This window comes from Amblyomma americanum, chromosome 2, assembly GCF_052857255.1.
Source record: "Amblyomma americanum isolate KBUSLIRL-KWMA chromosome 2, ASM5285725v1, whole genome shotgun sequence".
Lineage (NCBI taxonomy): Eukaryota > Metazoa > Arthropoda > Arachnida > Ixodida > Ixodidae > Amblyomma > Amblyomma americanum.
The window spans coordinates 76,735,528-76,753,542 of NC_135498.1; the positions used below are offsets into that span (position 1 = coordinate 76,735,528).

General features: G+C 45.4%; 1 protein-coding gene across 4 annotated transcripts in view; it reads left to right on the forward strand.

The window, feature by feature from the left end:
* Pitslre (cyclin dependent kinase 11B pitslre) overlaps window positions 1–18,015 on the forward strand; it is a 46,723-nt gene that overhangs the window by 1,679 nt on the left and 27,029 nt on the right. For all 4 annotated transcript variants that reach the window (XM_077654655.1, XM_077654658.1, XM_077654656.1 and 1 more), the window contains exons 3-6: window positions 862–1,118; window positions 3,709–3,884; window positions 5,749–5,855; window positions 6,726–6,869. In XM_077654655.1, the coding sequence (XP_077510781.1) occupies window positions 862–1,118; window positions 3,709–3,884; window positions 5,749–5,855; window positions 6,726–6,869 (684 nt within the window). The remainder of the gene's footprint in view (window positions 1–861; window positions 1,119–3,708; window positions 3,885–5,748; window positions 5,856–6,725; window positions 6,870–18,015) is intronic.

Consider the following 18,015-nt stretch of genomic DNA (forward strand, 5'->3'; position numbering starts at 1 on the left):
TGCAAGAAATGCCACATGAAAAAAAAAATACAGCCTATGGCACCATTATAGTAGGCATGTGGCTTGAGTAGGGAGGGGCACAGGATGTGGCGGAAACAAAATTAAGCACTACCATGACACGGGGTTTCAGCACGGTCCTGTGTAAGCGTACATTGTAGGGTGAACATGAACATCAAGGATAGAGCATGCCAGTAAGTATGAAGCAGAGTTTTGTTGTTTCGGTTGTCTGTAATGCAGCTTTTAAAAATTTTTTTCCTGAAAAACACTTTTTTTCTTAGCACTTTGAAGCCATAAATAAGAGATTACAGGATCTTCAGGTTGTTATAAAGGGCAAAAAACACTGTTGAACTATTTTTCAGTGCATTCTGAACTTTTGACTGTGTAGTATGTAGCAAATTGTGACTTTTCTGAGGCTGCATGGGACAATTAGACCTTGTCTCTGCGATTTGTGTCTTCCTAGGACTGTTACAAGCACTAAGGGGTATTTAGTAGTGCCTTACCGCAGGTTAATGTGCACGTGAATCCACTTTTCATGACTGCTATGCTGAAACCTGCTTGCACTGACTTCCACTTTTATGAAAACTGCTAAGGGGGTGAAAAGTGATGAGGCTTCAACTGTACTGACCAGATGACAGCACAGCTGCTAAACAATAGCCAATGAACAGCTTCCTGTGACAGAAAACCTCCTTCGATAGCTGCCGCTCTTGCAGTTTCGTCGTCCAATGGATCGACAAATTTTCCATTGTCGAAGGTCTCAAGAGCATAATGAAGTGGTTTAAGTGCCCCTTTAACATCTCTCTGAAGGAATTTAGCAGCAGTGCCATCGCTACAATTAGAAATTTGCCACGGATTATTTTGCAGCCTCACACAGTCGGAGCAAGGATCGCCAGCCGAGCAGCCGAGATCGGAATGGTGGGCATCGGGAAAGCCGACGTGGCGGCACCGAGAGTAGTAACCACAGTAGGAGCAGCAGCAATCGAAGTCGCGAGAACCGCGAGCACGAAAGCCGGCACCGACAGGCCTACCGAACAGAGGAGAAGGTGGCTCGGCCGACGGAGTCGCGCTCTGCCAGGAACGAGGGCGGCAGCAGCAGCGGCAGTAGCAGCAGCAAAGAGCAGGCAAGGACTGTTGGAGGTGGAAAAAAAATGACAAAAACTGAAAAATAAGTCAGCTTTATAGTGATTTTCAGGTGGTACGGTACACTTTTTTTTTACAAAGCGCTATCGCTGCTTTGAAGCTGCCTCGGAGTCCTGCAGTGAGCTCTGTACATAGGATTGCATGTTCCTTATTCATAGCATGTTTATTCTGTGATAAAACTTATTCATTATTTATTTGATCTTATTTAGCTGGCTGTGGCATTGTGAAGTTGATGTGCAAAATTAATGTTTGCTCAACCCTGTTTCTAGCAAGAGAACGAGCGTGTATACTGTGTTTCATACATAGCAGCCAAAGCTGCGGAGGCTGCAGAAGCAGTGCGTCCACTGAACCATATTACTTCACCACATATCATTCGTTCTTTTAGGAGTCTCTGCGAGTGTTTGGACGAAAACAAAGAGTGGTATAAAACGAAGTGCTTGCTTTGGGAATTACGGTCTAAGCTGTGAGATGCTCATTGTTCAGGCCGTATGGCTATAATCTTCACTTAGTGTGAACTGCTTTTTAGGCGTAGATGGTGTCAGGGTGATTCGCCCTACCAGCTGCGTATTATACTGCCATGTGTGATCCTTCTCGAAGTATCAATAATTCGTGGGATGAAAATGTGGCAAGAGGTAAAATGAAGTGCACGAGGTTGCCAGTCATGGTACTTGAGATTTGTCGCAGTGAAATATGCTGTGTTCACTTTGGTTGTATGGCGAACTACTTTTTGGACATGAGCTTAGCCTGTGCAAACAAAATTGGTAAATTGGTTGTTGGGGAAAGGAAATAGTGCAGCATCTGTCTCACCTCTCGGCAGGCACCTAAGGCCATAAGGGAAGGGATAAAGGAGGGACTGAGAGAAGAAAGGAATAAACAAGTGCCGTAGTGGAGGGCTCCAGAATAATTTCGACCACCTGAGGATCTTTAACATGCACTGACATCCACAGCACACCGGTGCCTTTGCGTTTTGGCTCCATCGAAACGTGGCCGCCGCAGCCGGGTTCGAACCCAGGTACTCCGGATCAGTAGCCGAGTGCCCTAACCACTGAGCCACCGCAGCGGGTGCCTGTGGAAACAGGCGCGCTAGTTTTGGCAGTGTTGACTGCTATGTATGAAACTGAGCATAGTGTGCATTATGATTGCTGGGTTAGGTTATTCAAAGCATGAAAAAAAAAGAAGACTGCTGACTCTTTTCGAGTAGCATGTTAGGCAAAGTGTCTAAAAGAAAAGTGTTTGAAGTTATTGAGACAGCACAAGACATTTGATGACATTATTGATTAACGGGCCAGCTAGTGCCTTACACAGCATCAACCCACTTTTCGAACGATCAGCCCACCACTTTTCATGTTGACAAATACAAGCAATGCAATCATTCTTGGCTGTAATAATAAAAAAGTAGAAACATAGTCATGTAAAGGTAGGCTTCAAGCAAAAGGCATAAAGTGGGCCTTGGAAAAAACATTAGGTGTTACGCTGTTATGTACTCCTGTAGTGACTAGAAATAACTTTGCATGATAGCCATTAGCGCAATAAGCAGGAGCATGCTTCTTTGGGAAGAACAAAGCAGCTATTTTGTGCAGTTGATCTGTACAGTTTTTTGTGGGTTTCTTTCTACTCATATCTGCACCCTGCATTGTGTACACTACCCATGGTTTTCGTTTCAAAGGAGTGGCATATGCTTGTTTTGTCTGCCTGTTTTTGGAACCTGAGAGGTAGGTTCTTTGTTTTTCTTTTTTAAACACAGAGTCCGTCAAATTGCAGCGTTCAGCCCACATGCAGAGTTGACAAATGCGCGCCATCAGCTTATCCAGGCATTTGCTTTTCTATTAGCCTCCTTGCTGAATATGGTGCTGGGGTCCAGTACAAAACACAGACATGGGGAGGATTGCAGTACCCAGCCCACACAGGCTGGCCAGCCTTGCAGTGCATAGGCATGGTTGCTAGTTTTGCTGTTTCCTGGTATCATAAGCTTAGCAGTTCCCTAAACGTGCAAAAAAAAAAGGCTGTCACAAGTTGTCTTGTGCTAATGTAGCACAGCAGTGCAAGTGGCAGTAAAGCGTGTATAGTACAAATAAATTTTATTGATTTCACATGACTTCTCATTTGCTGTTTTTTTGTTTTTGTTTCTTTTTCTTAACTTTTTTAGCTCTGGTATTGGCATAACCATCATGACAGTCAATATTTTCTCAGAAAACATGCCCCCATGGTCGATTTGTTTCTTATGAATGCCTCGGTAGGAAAGACTGTACCTACCTTCACTTGCAGGGACGTTCAGAATGAACCTTCTCATAAGCTCCTATTTCAGTATGGTGCTCAAACACACGACCACCGCCTTAGATGTTTAGAAGGAACCGTCAGGGGATTAAATTTGCAGTCAGTTTGCAGTGCTTGGGAACATACAGTAGTGTTTTCTCCTGCTGGTTCATTGTTTTTCAGGCAGTGAGCAAAATCGACACTTGCCGAGTTCTCTTTCCGTTTTTTTTTTTCCGTGTGTGTGCATATATGGGCAGGGTTCATTTCCCTTTGATGTTCATTGTGAACTGACAGGTGTCATTCGTGGGTGTGATGCAGGTGCGAGCCGCTCCACCTCCTCCTGCACCTTCACGGGACTTGGTTCGCAGTGTGCAGAGGGAAGCAAAGGAGGCGAGCCGCACTGAAGTGCGTGACGCCAGGGAGAAAATCCGGGAGGCAAAGGAAGCCCGGGAGCAGAGGGAGAGGGAGCAGCGGGAGCGAGAAGAACGAGAGCAGTGAGTCCCATCTCCAGATGCCAGTTTCTCTTATTGGCTGCCTGAGTAGTTCTCAACACTCCTTTTTTTTTCCTCATGTTATCTGTGAAAGGGTCTTCAGTCATGCCGCGTTGCTTTGTACAATGCAAAAAAAAAGTTTTTTGAATGCTTACTAAAATTGTATGCAAGGCAACAGGAAAATTGATGCTTGTCTGCGCTTTCTGTTGTAATTTTTGTTCCTTGACATTTTTCAATTTGTTCATAGCTTTTTAAATTCCTCTTCTTGTAGTGACCTTCAAGAGAGCATTACAGTATCTCTGAATGAATAAGTGAATTCTGACCATGGTCAGAGGCAGGCACTGGAGCCTTTTTTGTTGAGGTAGCTGTTGAGATGGCACACAGATGTGACATTTATTGGCTTGCTTTGTTTCATGCACCGTGTTTGGCTACAGTACAGCCGTTTGTTGAACCTACATGAGTTGAAGTGCACTGCTGTCCACTCCCCTGCCTCACTGTGTGGAGTAGTGGGGGTGCCTTCTCATATGAAGGTGAAACTCCCACCTTCCCACGTGCACCGTCAAGAATTCCATGTTAATTTGTCATTAGAACTGACTTCAAAACTTTCAGAGCGACTTTGGCGAAGGCTAGATTAAACCCTGCATGTGGCGGCTGCATTTCGGTGGAGACAAACTGCAACTACACCCATGTGCTATGTGATGTCAGCACATGTTAAAGAACCCCCAGTGGTCAAAATCAATGTGGAACCCTTCACTTCGGTGTCACCCACAGCCCGTGTGCAGCTTTGGAACCATATACCATACTGTAACATCAGGACTACCATGGTCACTTTTCTTAGTATCATGAAGAGCACTGCCAGCTGCTACACCATTATTTGGACAGTTGCGAAGGTACCAGGCTAGTTTTAGATAGTAAGCTGCAATGATGCAGAATCACCTGCCTTTACCTTCTTAATTTCATAAAGATGCACTAAAAAAGCAATGCCAAGTTTAGTTAGACTGAAAGGGTAGTGATCTGAGATCGCAAATGGGTCGTTTTTGTTGAGAACAGAGCTTTGGTAAACCAGAAAAATTACGTAGAAATGAAATACATGCTGCAACACCCCTCAGAAATTCTGGTAACTACACCTTGTCGAGTGCACTCATTGTTAGCCCCCTTTAAACATAATCCAAAACATGATATAACATGGAATGTGATAATGCAAAATAAATAATTATCACATAAAGGGACAATGAAAGCAGGATGGCAGGTATTTGTGAGTGTTTCTTTTATAAAGCAATCCTGTGTTTTACTAAGTACCCAATTAATAACCATAAAGCATCCTCAGAGCCATGCCATCACCAACAACTGATATATAAAAACCATGATATAGTAAAGATTTTTGCTGGTCCAATTCACTCTGCTATAGAGGGATTCTACTGCAATCACATTCCCATTATTCTGTAATTCCTCCTGATGTCCACAAACAAGCTGCCGCGGTTGCTCAGTGGTTATGGCACTTGGCTGCTGACCCAAAAGATGCGGGCTCGATCCTGGCCATGGCAGTCGAATTTTGATGGAGGTGAAATTCTAGAGGCCAGTGTACTGTGTGATGTCAGTGCCCGATGAAGAACCCCAGGTGGTTGAAATTTCTGGAGCCCTGTATTACTACGGCGTCCCTCATAGCCTGAATCACTTTGGGACGTTAAACCCACATAAATCATAAACCAAATGATTTCCACAAACAGTATCACCGGAAAAAAAGTCCGTAATTTTTTTCAAACTCGCAGCAAACTGGGCACCTTAACAATGGATGTGCTGGATTGGTGCTAATTGCTCAGTTTTAATTGAAAGCCTTGTTTTTGTCATCTTATTGTCACACAACCAGAGAACGCCTGCAGCGAGAGTGGCGCAAAGAACGGCTTCTTATAGCAGGGCAGTCCGTTGCTCAACGGGAAAGGGACCGGGAGCAGAGAAAGGCGGAATCAGTCCGCTGTGAGTATGCTTCGTTTTCTGGCCTTGGAGGTCTTGGTCTTGTTGCACATGATTTGCATCATTCGTCTACTTGCCATTCATTTTGTACATCATCATTCTGTGCATCATCATTCTGCGGTTTATGTTTGTGTTATGCTAAATTGATAGCACCCTTGCTTTTGAACATATGCACATCTTTAGCACATGAGCTCACTACGTAGAGCAGCTGCCCAGAACTATGTTGACTAGATATTGCACAAGCTCACTGGATGCAAAACTTTGGTTGCCAGCAGTAGAGGCTTGACAGTGAAAAATAAAAAAATGCATTGTAAGGAGGACCGTCATGACTTCTGGCTTTGTCACCTTTCATGCTGGCTCACATCTCCCCACAGCCTTCCTTAGCTTTCTTGGCCTCCCTTAGGGGTTCAGGAAGCTACTCAGCTAGCAGAGAGATAACTGCCTAGTGTGAGGAGTACTGGTGATCTGTGAGCAGAGTTTCAAGTGCTCCTGCATAACTTTATCATTACTTCGCCTCTTCGGAAAATGCCTCTAGGAGGGCATCTCTTGAGCACTGCTTTCAAGCCCTGGGCAATAAAATGCTGGATACTAGTAGCTTACTGGCAAAAAATTGTCTTGAAAGAAGTCAACATCCTCTTCCTCGTGTTCCTCTCGTATCTTCATGCATGTGTAATTTACAGCGTACCAAAGCAGTCAGCTTCTGAACGGTCACCTTTTTGTTGGTGCTGTTAACCTTTCTGGCAGTTTTCTTTGCATCTGATTGAAAAAAAAAAAAGGTCTGAGGTGTCCAGTGCCATTGTTACACAAGATGGTTTTAAGTGCTTCATGGGGCAATTGCGCTCACTCAGTGGCATGATTCTGACACCCTGGCAGCTGCAGCAGCGGCAGCGGAAGCTTCCAAGCCCACGGGTAGAGACCGAAGCCGCAGTCCTCTCACGAGGACATCTTCCATAGATGACCGGTCTGACCTGCCAGAGATCTCTCTGATGATTGAAGACGAGCGGCTCACCGACATCGGTAAGTTGAATCTGTGACCATTTTGTTAATGCTAGGGCATGGGGCCCTGTACGCACGAGCCACTTGGAGCGCGCCTTGAGAGATACTGAAGGAACGGGCCTTTTTTTGCATTTTTATTTCTTTGCAGTTTAACGGTGCTCTTTATCGCCATAGTTTTTTCACACTCGTGGCATGCATGTATAAGAGCCTTTGGGATGGACAGAAGGAAAGAAAAAACATACGAAAAGAGATAGAGAACTTTAATGACAAGAAAGGCAGAGAGGTCGAGAGACTACACATGGTCATGTTCTGTCAGGTATTGCACTCGTTACATGCAAGTTGACAACTGCTTTCCTCTTTCACATTGTGTTGCCGCAGTTTCTTTCTAAACTTCAGTTGTAAATCCTCAGTAATGAGACAACTTTTCACTGGGAGTGTTTTTGAAAAACTATTAGGTTTCTTGGTATCCTGGAGCACGGCAACCTCATCTTAATTAGTGAAGTGCTTGGCTGCAAGTAGGACTTCTCTTTGAAGATTTCATTGTACAGTAAAACCTCGTGGGAGTGAAAAAAAAAATGCCTGAATTATTTAATGGTTCCTGAAAACTGCCACAACCTGTTCATGTGAAATTGAAATTTATGTGGCAAAAACCTGGGCAATGGTCATCTCTTAAAATGAAACTGCGCAACAACAATTTTTTACAGTTCCGTCAAATGCATTAATTCGTGCACACTATCGGCATTGTCAGAAGCAGAACCACTCTATAATTGTAAGGGTCTCTGCGGCTCATTTCTATGTGCAATGGGGTAATGCTGGAGCTTGTTTGTGTGAGGCGTTGCACGTGAGAAGGCTTCATCGCGCAAACAGCACTTGACGAGCGCAGATTTTTGGCGCGCTGGAAGAACGGAACTACCACGCAGTCTAAAGTGAAAGGTGCGCCTTTGATAAGCAACAAAAGATCAGCGACGCGCAATCTGACATGCAGCTGATATGCACTTAGATAGCTGCGGTCACTGCTGGCTGGCCCGAAGCTCCGAAAACAAAACTGTCCGGCCGGGCTCTCTCTTATTTGGCCTATCAACAGTAGTCTGCCGGTCGTCGACATGCCTGCCTTTGCATGTTTTGACAGAGAGGCAAGGGAAATTAATGTCATATGCAGTTCGGGCCCAAGTGCAAATGTTTGGACGATCGCTTGTCCATCAGGTCATACCTCAACATTGTGCTTTTCGGGAACCCGTCCGAGTTAACCGATGCCAGCCCCGGAGCGTCCAAATAAACAAGCTTCTGACACCATACATTACATGGGCAATTGTTAGGACTACGGCGGCAGTTCGAATGATAGGAATTCCCAAATTAATGGGGACCGAATTAACGAGGTTTTACTGTACTTGGATATCGTACATAGCACACTTGTCCATCTTGGCACCTTTCCGTATAGGGCACTATTATTTGTGACATGCTGCGACCGGCAGCTCAGCTTTTAGTGCTGCTATGACACCAGTGTGTGTATTGCACTAATTTTTGACCTTGAGGTTTTGCTGTGCTTGCCGTGAGAGTTTTCACTCACTGTTCTGTGTCTGACTAAATTGTATTAAAGCATTACCAAGGTATGGGTAGAGAAAGAGTTGTAGGTCATACTCTGTTTTCTTACTCCATTTGATCATTGGTGTGTTGAATGCAAGGTGAAAAGCACAGATGTTTGATTTATCAGTAATCCCATTTGCTTAGGAACATGCTGTTGTTAGATGTGGCAGAAAATTTTATGTACTAATAGTCCTGGGATCAGTGCAGAAGAGCAGCAGCAGAGGGTGTTTTTAATTTTGCCCAAAATGGGTGCCTTTTCTTTTTCTGCTGTTCAGTGGGCAGCTCAAAATACTACTAAGTGAACAGAATAAAGCAGGTTTGACTGTGTTCACCAGAGCTTCGTATGTGTACCAAAAGCCTAAATGAACAAAACAAGCTAAGATATGTGCCTCATGATAGCACCCTGTGATATCTCTTCTGTGTCACAGCTTTAAACACAAGCTTTCTTTTTTCTTTCTGCCGAGAATTATTGAGAACTAGACCGTTAGTCTGCTTTCAAGAGAGTAGAGGCCACAAAATAAGCAGATTGCCAGACTAGTGCAGCTGTGCTATACATACACTGTTGTGCCCTGCTCAATGCCAGTTTGCACTTGCTTGCTTCATTTCTTGAGCATTTAGTTCCTTTTTTGTCTGTGTGTGTATGTGTCAGCATTGCCAAAGTGCTTGTACAGTATGTGGAGCTTTGAATTAGAGAAGGAACTGTGCTTTACTTTGCTTGCACGCTTGTCACTTGCTCTGAACTCTACAAAGACGCTTGTTTCTGGTGGTTTTCAGTTAGCGAGGAGCGAGGTCAGTATGCAACCGTTGGTACTTGCTTCTTCCCATGTTTGGATTTATGTTGCCCAATGCACTTAGCACGTTTTTCACATTCACTTCATTTCGCGGCAAGGCTAGCTGCCTTCTTGCTTCTGTTGTAGAAACATGTATTGCCCACTTTTTTATTATTTTTTTTAAATTTTGCACATACCTTTAAAGGGACACTGAGGACAAAATAAGTTGGCCTGTTTGGATGCTTTAATTGAAGATGGCGCTTTTATAAGCTAGAAGCAGCTGCAAAGTAAAGATGGCGCCACCACTGGCCATTATCACAAGCAAACTGCAGTGACATGAAGACCTATTTTAAGCTTGCATCTCTGAGGCTAGGCTACTTTGCCAATCACTTCTGGGTAGTGATCACGGAGTCCTTTTCGGTCTTGATGTCACAAGCTTGAAGTGTGTGGCAGGAAAAAAAATGTTGTTTTTTATGTCCAGTTTCCTCCGCAATTGCAAAGTATTGATTTTTACTGGGAACAAAAGCTTGACTGAGTTGGCCCCACTTTCCCTTTAAATGCGAGTGTTTGAGAAGGCAGTGAATTCAAGTGCCATTTTAATCTCATAATATACATGGAGCATCTAAATTGCAATGTAAAAGCTCGTTCATTCGACCTTCAATAATTCGAAATCCGGATAATTCGAACTACCAATACAGACCTGGACAACACCCATGCAAGTTATGGCATAGGACGCTCGCTAATCCGGATGCTGCAGGTCTCACTCTGGTTACTGTATAAACACGTGTAAGAGTTGCACCTGTGTACAGGCCGCACTCTATTTTCCCCAAGGAAATATTAAAGAAAAAAATATCCGTGCAAGGGCCGCACCCGAACTTTCCGCGACCCACATAGGAATAGCCTTCAAAATGCACGTGCCGTGGCCTCCGCTATCAGCTCCGGCTGCGAGCAATGGGGCGCTTGATCGCGAAGGCCGCACATGTGCACAGGAGCTTTCAGGTGCCTTCCACGGATGGTGCCCGAGGCCACGGCTCATCATCATCGTCAACTTTTTCCTCTGCCTCGAGCTCCCGCTATGCATATCGGCACCAGTATCACCAGCTCCAGCTTTTTGTACCCAAGAGGCTGCTTTTCACTGCTTTCATCGTAGTTGTGGCTTTCGGGTGCTGCCGCCGAGCGTTGAAATTTTAGCACGATGGGCAAGCACCTTAATAGCTACGCGGCTGGGGAGTTTGCTCTCGAACACTGCAAGCGTGCGGCGGGCAGGAAATTCGACATGGCCGAGAAGTGCGTCCACGATGGTGCAACCAAAAGAATGCATTGAGGAACACAAGCTGCAAAAAGCGCGCTTTCCGAGGCAAGCCGTGCAAGTTCCCTGAACTGGAAGAAGGGCTGCTCTGCTATGATATGGAAGTGCGGAACAACGACTACGCGTTGACAGCGAACATGCTGGGCAACTTCTCGTGGGATGAGCATGCACCAGAGCACATCACCAGCTCAGAGTGATGACGATTGAATGTAGAATAAATGCCACCCTGATTGGTATGTTTTTACTTTCCAAATTTTTTTTTCTCTCACATCGCGTGTATGGGCTGCACCCCGAAAATTGACCCTCGAATCTGGAAAAAAAAGTGCGGCCCTCACGCGCGTTTATACGGCATTTCAAAACAGGGTCCCAAAAGGAGGCCACGTCTGTGTATGACCAGTGCAGCAAGAGATCGTCGAGAATAGCTGTGCTCAAAACCCGAGTTCCACGTGTCAAAGTCACTCACTCATCTCGGACGTGCACCGGAGGGCAAGCATGACAATGAACAGACGGCCCCATCTCTGAGAACAGTCCCATTATTTAGTTTCAGTTTCGCTCTTTTGAGCTTAGCGCCAGAGCGAAGCGACATCCAGCCAGCATCTGCCAGCAAACTGAACCAAGCTGAGCACCATTTCGGACACTGATTGGCGCATTGCTGATGTTTTCTCCCCCCCCTCCCCTCTTTTTTTTTCTTGTCGCTTCAGCACAGCTGAGACGTTTTCTTCACTTCCATCCACATGGTTCAGTTTTTCCAGTGCGCCGAAACTGCGCGCTCGTCGAGTGCTGCTCGTGCGGTAACTCCTCCTCACAAGTGGAAGTACTGCCTGTAACGTGGTAATGGTGGAGCTCCACCATGTCGCACCGTGAAGAATACAGGAGGCCCTTCACAATTTTGGAGCAATTCTGCTTCCATGGTCCCAACATAATGCATGCAATAAAGCATTGATTGAAATGTGAAAAGTAGTCATTGCTGAACTGCTCTCTTATCAGAAAGATGTAGCCATTGCCCAGTCTTTCGCCAAATAAATTTATTGTAATGCAAGTAGTTCTTCACAGTTTTTTTGAGGTCATTCGATAATTCGAGCTTTTGGACAATTCAAACATTTTTGGCGGTCTCTTGAAGTTTGAATTAGCGAGCTTTTACTGTACACATTTGGCGGCGGTGCTTATGTGGTGACAGAATCATGTTCATTATCTCCTGTGTAATTGTCGGCATTTCTTAAGTAGCTTTGTGTTCCACTGTCTTCGCTTGGGACACATCAAGCACCTGTACTTCAAGCGTAAGCATGTAAATTGTAGACTCGTAAGGGCAGGTTAGAACGGAACTCTTTTCTTCCTAGTCTCTTTTCTTTTTCTTTTGTTTTCTTTCACCAGCATCTGCATGCTTGATGCATAACAGCAAAAAGAAAAAAAAGGCAAAATGGCAGCTTTCACAGTAGCTCAGTGGCTGTCTCATTTGGCTGCTCAGCCTAAGGTCACGAGGTTCAATCCCAGCTGTACCTGCTACATTTTGATAGAGGTGAAAGGCAAAAACGGTCATGTGCTGTGCAGTGTTGTTCCCCAGGTGGTTCAAACTAATTTGGAGTCTGCCACTATAACATTCTGTGCGCAGCGCCATCTACGTCATGGATTTTGCACTACTATTGCGATTTACAGCCACCTTCGCTATATCCAGTATATTTCCTCGTTACATCAGTTAATAAATTTTATAAACGTGTGCATCACAACACAACAAATCATGTGACACCATCCAGTACCCCCTGCGACAAACGTTTCGGCCGTAATGGCCGCCTGAAGATCTTCGGAATGCACGGTTTGGTGGCGGAAAGGTCGTCGTTACAAATCCCACACATATTTTGGGCTTCAACTCAATTACTAATTTTATCCTCAGGAACATGCCAAGTCATTTGACTTTACTTCAAACATTGTGTGTCAAACAGGTCGCCTCCAAATTTTACGCAAATGGTGGTCCGGGGGGGGGTCCTACTTTGATGGCCGCTATACTGGCACATATACAGTCAAACGTCGATATTACGAATTATCGGCTTTATCGAACTTTTCGTAAATTTCTTTGCTTAAATGCAATTTCTACTTTATATTTTGAACACGGTTGGCCATGAAACGGATATATCGAACTCCCCAGCGCCAAACTGTGCCCGTTTGGATCCAGGCGGCAGGCTTCGCTGCGCTTCACAAGTGACTGGTAATGATGCAACAAGTGTGCGTGCCAAGGTTGGCGCTTTTATCTCGCACTGGCCAACAGCGGAGTGTGGGTTGCAGTTCGGCAGTCAGCACGCGTGCACGCCTGTAGCACCCATCGATAGCGCGCTGGAAGCAGCAGCTCAGGTGGTTGTAAGCTTGAAGTTACAATCCTGCGCTCATGTCTGCTGTCGCGGATGTGGTGAAAACGGTGATAGCCTTCGTTCTGACATACCGCTTTCCACACAACACGGCTGTGATGGGGGAGCCACCGTTGCCAGCGCTCAACCTGCGCCTGTGTTGCTGTGCGGGGAAGCCAACCTAACTGGCACTCAGCTTTTTGCGGCGTTCAGAATATCCGCGAGCGCCTTCGAAACGCCGCCAAAACCTATGGAAACATCTCTCCGTTTCTGTAGTAAGGTTCGCCAGATTTTCTGTCTCCTCTGTGACTAAATTGTGCCGCTGTTGCGCGCGTTTTTTGACGAAATTTTATATTACAAATTTTGGCTATAATGAACAATTTTTTTTTAGTTGTTCGCTATAACGAGGTTTCACTGTATAACGGATCGAAAGTATATGTATCAATTGAAGTGCTACGCGCCCACTGTTGCAATGTGATATAGTGTGTCCACATGGTTACTGTTTTGGTTCAATTTGACCTTCATTGCAGGCAAACGTGTCCTTGACAGATGTAAGTAGTAAGAGCTAACGCTCTTAAAAAAGGGAATGCAGACGTAGTAGTCCTTGAAAGAAACAGGCGTAGTGTGCAAATAACGGATCGAAGGAAGTATAGGTATCAATTGAGGCGCTACGTGCCCACTGTTGCTATGTGATATAGTGCGCTCACGTGGTTAGTTTTGATCAATTTGACCTTCATTGCAGACAGACGCGTCCTTGGCCGACGTAAGTACTAAGAGCTCACGCTCTTAAAAAAATAAAACATGCAGACATAATGGTCCTGAAAAGAAACAGGCATAGTATGCAATTAGTAATGACTGGCTGCATATTGAAACAGTCAGTGCAAGCAGTTAAGTCATGATTAGTCTCTAAATTAAGTCGTTGAAGGGAAATTTGAGGGGCTAAGGCATACATGGATTTAGGTGCTCAGGGAACCCAAAAGCACTCCAGGTAATCTAAGGCTTCTGCAGAACCTGGTTTGAAAACCCTGCCCACACCTTGCCACTGATCATGGCACATCAGAGCCTGTGTAGGATACAGATAGCACAACCCCTGGCAAGTTGAGGGGCATTCTGTGTGGAACAGGGTGAGGCAGTGAAGGAAAAGTGCTGAGATGCAGCTCTGTAGTTAACCGAGAGGACCTCAGTTTGGATGGTTGAAGCAGAACGGCTTTATTTTGGCAGGCAACAAAGCAAATCTGCGGCTCCATGCAGTAATCAGAACAGCACCTTTTGTGACAACTTGGAAAAGGAGCAGTCGGGTTCAGTCTTTGGTGATTGCATCTGCCATGGGCTACAAGCTCTAGTTCTTATTTAACATGCCCAATAACACGGGCTGTAGAAATACCACAGGCGAAACGATTTGTTTATTTTGCAAGAGTTGACAAGGGAGCTTAAAGTGACAGTAAGGAGAACTCTATCAAATTTTTTTTCTTAGCAAAATCTGATAGTTCTGCATTTCGTGGCTTTGTTGCCACTTGTTTTGGAGCGAAAGATGCATTTATTTCAAAGAAATTTGGATTAGAAGTTGCAAAAGTTTTTCCCGCCGCTCCGATTCAAACTCGGGGGCACTCTTATGACGTCACAGCGTCCTCTTATGACGTCATAGGACGGAGTGACATGAAACATGACGTAAACACAGACTCCGTGAATTCTGGTGGCCAGCGGTGCAGTCTAGCAGCAGCCGAAATAGCTACCGTCGACACACGTTGAAGGCATCTATCGGGGGTCGCTACCGTCGCTTCGTTTACGTTTGCACCAGCGTCTTGCCAGCGTTAGGATGGATCCCGTTGCCGAACCCGACGACAAAGTGCTCGCAAAAACTCCGGCCTGCATTTCAGCGACCTCAGCCCCACAGAGCGTGCGATGCTTTTGAGGGAGCACGGTTAGGTTAGGCACCGGCAGATCGTTTCCCTCTTCCACCGTGAGCAGCCGTTGCTAAATAAATATCGTAAACCCAGTGCAGGGAGTCGCGAGAAGCGAGGACAAGGTCGGCGCGTCGCGCCCATCGGAGGCTGGCCGGGGCTTTGGGGCCAGTGGATTGTGATTCTTTGAATGGCGCTGTTGCACGGTGCAGCAGGCGGCGTCGAGGAGGTTTCCCACGGTTGCAAGGGCCAGGTTATTTATTTATTTTTTTGCCACAAAAAACGGATGGGTGCTCAAGGGCGCTCGCGTTTAAAGTTGGCGGCTTGAAAGTAAAGTCGACGCACGACACCTCAATGGGTTCTGCACATTTCCGGAGGTGCAGGGTCCACTGGATCGGGCTCTCCGCCCACTTGCATGTACCTTCAGATGTGTACTGTGAATGGATTAAATTAGCCGAGAGCTAGAATGGGACAGCTCCACCCAACTGCTGAAGCTACTAAAAGGAGCCGCAAACAAATGAGTTGGAGGAGAGCAGAGTCACGGTCTCGGCAGGCTCCAAATCTTTTTCTTAACTGCCTTGTATCTTGTCTGCCGTCCCTAATAAACGATTTCCGTTAAGTAGTTTGAAGTTGACTGGCACAGCCGGGAACGTTTCGCCGGGCAAGCGTACGAAGACACAAGTGCTCTTTATACTGCTAACTGCTTTGTACGATCACCTACCATCGTGCCATCATAGTTTTGCATCGACCGTGGCAATCATCTGACCAGCATTAACAGGCTCCTTCAAAGGTTAACTAGCACTTAAAGCGGCACTTGGAGTTCCTCTGGTGTTCGGTGCTTGTAAATCGAGGCGCGTCAAAAACAAAACCACGGGGCACGCAAAGCTCGTAGACGCGAAGTACCATAACAAATCGAAACTCTCCTTGCCACCTGTGGCGCCGCCAAGCATCGGTTTTCTTTGCTTCCAACATTCAGGTTGTCTTTTGTCTGTCTTCCTTGTGGTGCACTATCGGTTTCAAAACAAAACTTACTTCAATATTGAGCCGCGCAACCTTCCTTTGTCAGCCTCGAGAGATTCGTGACATCCATGTAGGAAGGAAAATTCCTCCAAGGTGGCGTCTCATGTCCTATGACATCATCACACTTGTACTTGCAAGATTGGCCTGTGGCGGTGATACCTGTATTTTGGTTCTTGCTATTTTCTACCTTTCAAGAGCTTTGTTTTCAGTAAGAGTGTCATTTTTGTGATCAGGAGCTGGTATTCTATCGATGCAAGCCAACTTCAATTTCTCCTCAGTGTCCCTTTAATAGGCCCATCTTAATTTCTTTGGAAGACGTGCAGTGACCAAGTGACCAACATTAATCGAAACTCAGTGACAAAGGGCTAGCTGGCTGTTGCTGACTTTCTGGCAAAAGTGCAATCTAGCAGGATTCGCTGAGCCTCTTATCTGAAAGTTTATGAATCTTTTACCAGAGAGGCCTTGCAACGCTCTTCTCAGTCTTCTTTTGAAGTTTTATTGAAGTTCTTTTGTTTTGTGTCATTTTCTTTTCCTCTTGCTCTCTTGATTACAGGCGAAACGATTTTTTTATTTTGCAAGAGTTGACAAGGGGCTTAATAGGCCCTTGTTAATTTCTTTTTAAGACGTGCAGTGACCGAGTGACCACCATTAATCGAAGCTCAGTGACAAAGGGCTAGCTGGCTATTACTGACTTTCTGGCAAATGTGCAATCTATTAGGATTCGCTGAGCCTCTTATCTTAAAGTTTACGGATATTTTACCAGAGATGTCTTGCGACACCCTTTTCAGCCTTCTTGTGAAGTTCTTTTGTGTTGTGTCATTTTCTTTTCTTTTTGCTCCCTTGATTATCTCATTGCCACTATGAACCATTTTATTGCACGACAGAGAAAAATGTTTTCATGGCCACATGGAAAAAAAAAAAGAAAATTGCAGTAATGCATAAGGAGTACGCTACATGATCACATAGGATTTGACAAGCAGAGGGAGTGGTGCTTGGACTGTGCCAATGACTCCACAGCCCTATGATAGATTTCAGCGTGCTAGTATATTGCCGAAAAGGGTCAAAGGAGAAGAATGCCACAGTTAACGAGAAGTAGGGGTGTGCGAATATTGAAATTTTCGAATACGGATCGAATACAAATGTGGAGAAAAAATGGCTTCGAATAACGAATCGAATATCTGTTCAGTGCAAAAAAAGTTTCAGAAAATGATAAACAAGCAAATGTTGTTTCCCTTATTTTTTTTATTTTTTTTTTCAAATTAGTATATGGTCTTTGCAACTAAAATAAACAAAACTAGACTGCCTCAGTACCATATAAAAAAAAACATGATGTGCACAGAAGTGTATACTACTTGATTAGACAGCACAACAGTATCCAAACTGTAATGAGGTCATGCAAAACAAAATCCATAAAGTGACAAGGCTGGCAGCAAAAAATAACATAATGACTAGTAAAACCTCATTCATTCAGAGTTCAAGGGACTGGAAGAAATGTCCGGTTCACCCGAAGGCCTCAGTTTATAAAATTCCTCGCGCCCCTCAGAAAAAAAAAAAAGAAACCTGCCGAAAATGCGAAGTGCAGTAAGGCCTTATGAGGCGGCTCCATTGCGCTAACACCTGTAAGCTCGTGACAAGCCGCCCGTTTTGGAGTGCTGGCAGAACAACACAAATGCAAGCAAGGGGCCGGGGAACATACACTGGCGTCAGAACGGCGAGATGGTTTCTAAAAAAGAAAAAGAAATCAACTGCGACGCTCCAGCTGGCGTCCGAAAGCCGCGCGGAGCTGGGATTGGACTACCGGCAAACGCACGGGCCAACAGTTGCAGTTGCCACGGGTCAGCGGCGAAGCTCAGAAACCGAAACTACGCGGCCAGGCTATTTTTTGACCTAGCGACAGTGACCTTTCTTTCAATCGTTGTCATGCCTGCTATTACGCCCACTAAAGCGGGGCGCGGGTTAGAATGCACCATGCAATAGGCGGGATTTTTACAGGATCGCTTTGCCCTATTGTGATAACTCGACGCGCCCCTTCAGGAGGCTCCCGCGAAATTCCGCAAGTAGGCTTTCCCGCATAGCGTAGTTTACAAAGCGGGACGACGGAGGTCACGCTCGGAGAGTTATGAAGGCGACAGGACGCATTCTTCGGATGTGGGCATTAAATATGTAACGTATTACAGAAGGATTAAATAAAAAGCGCCATTTCGCATTGCGATTGTTCGAAGCAGGCCGTCGGCCACCTTGTTCGCA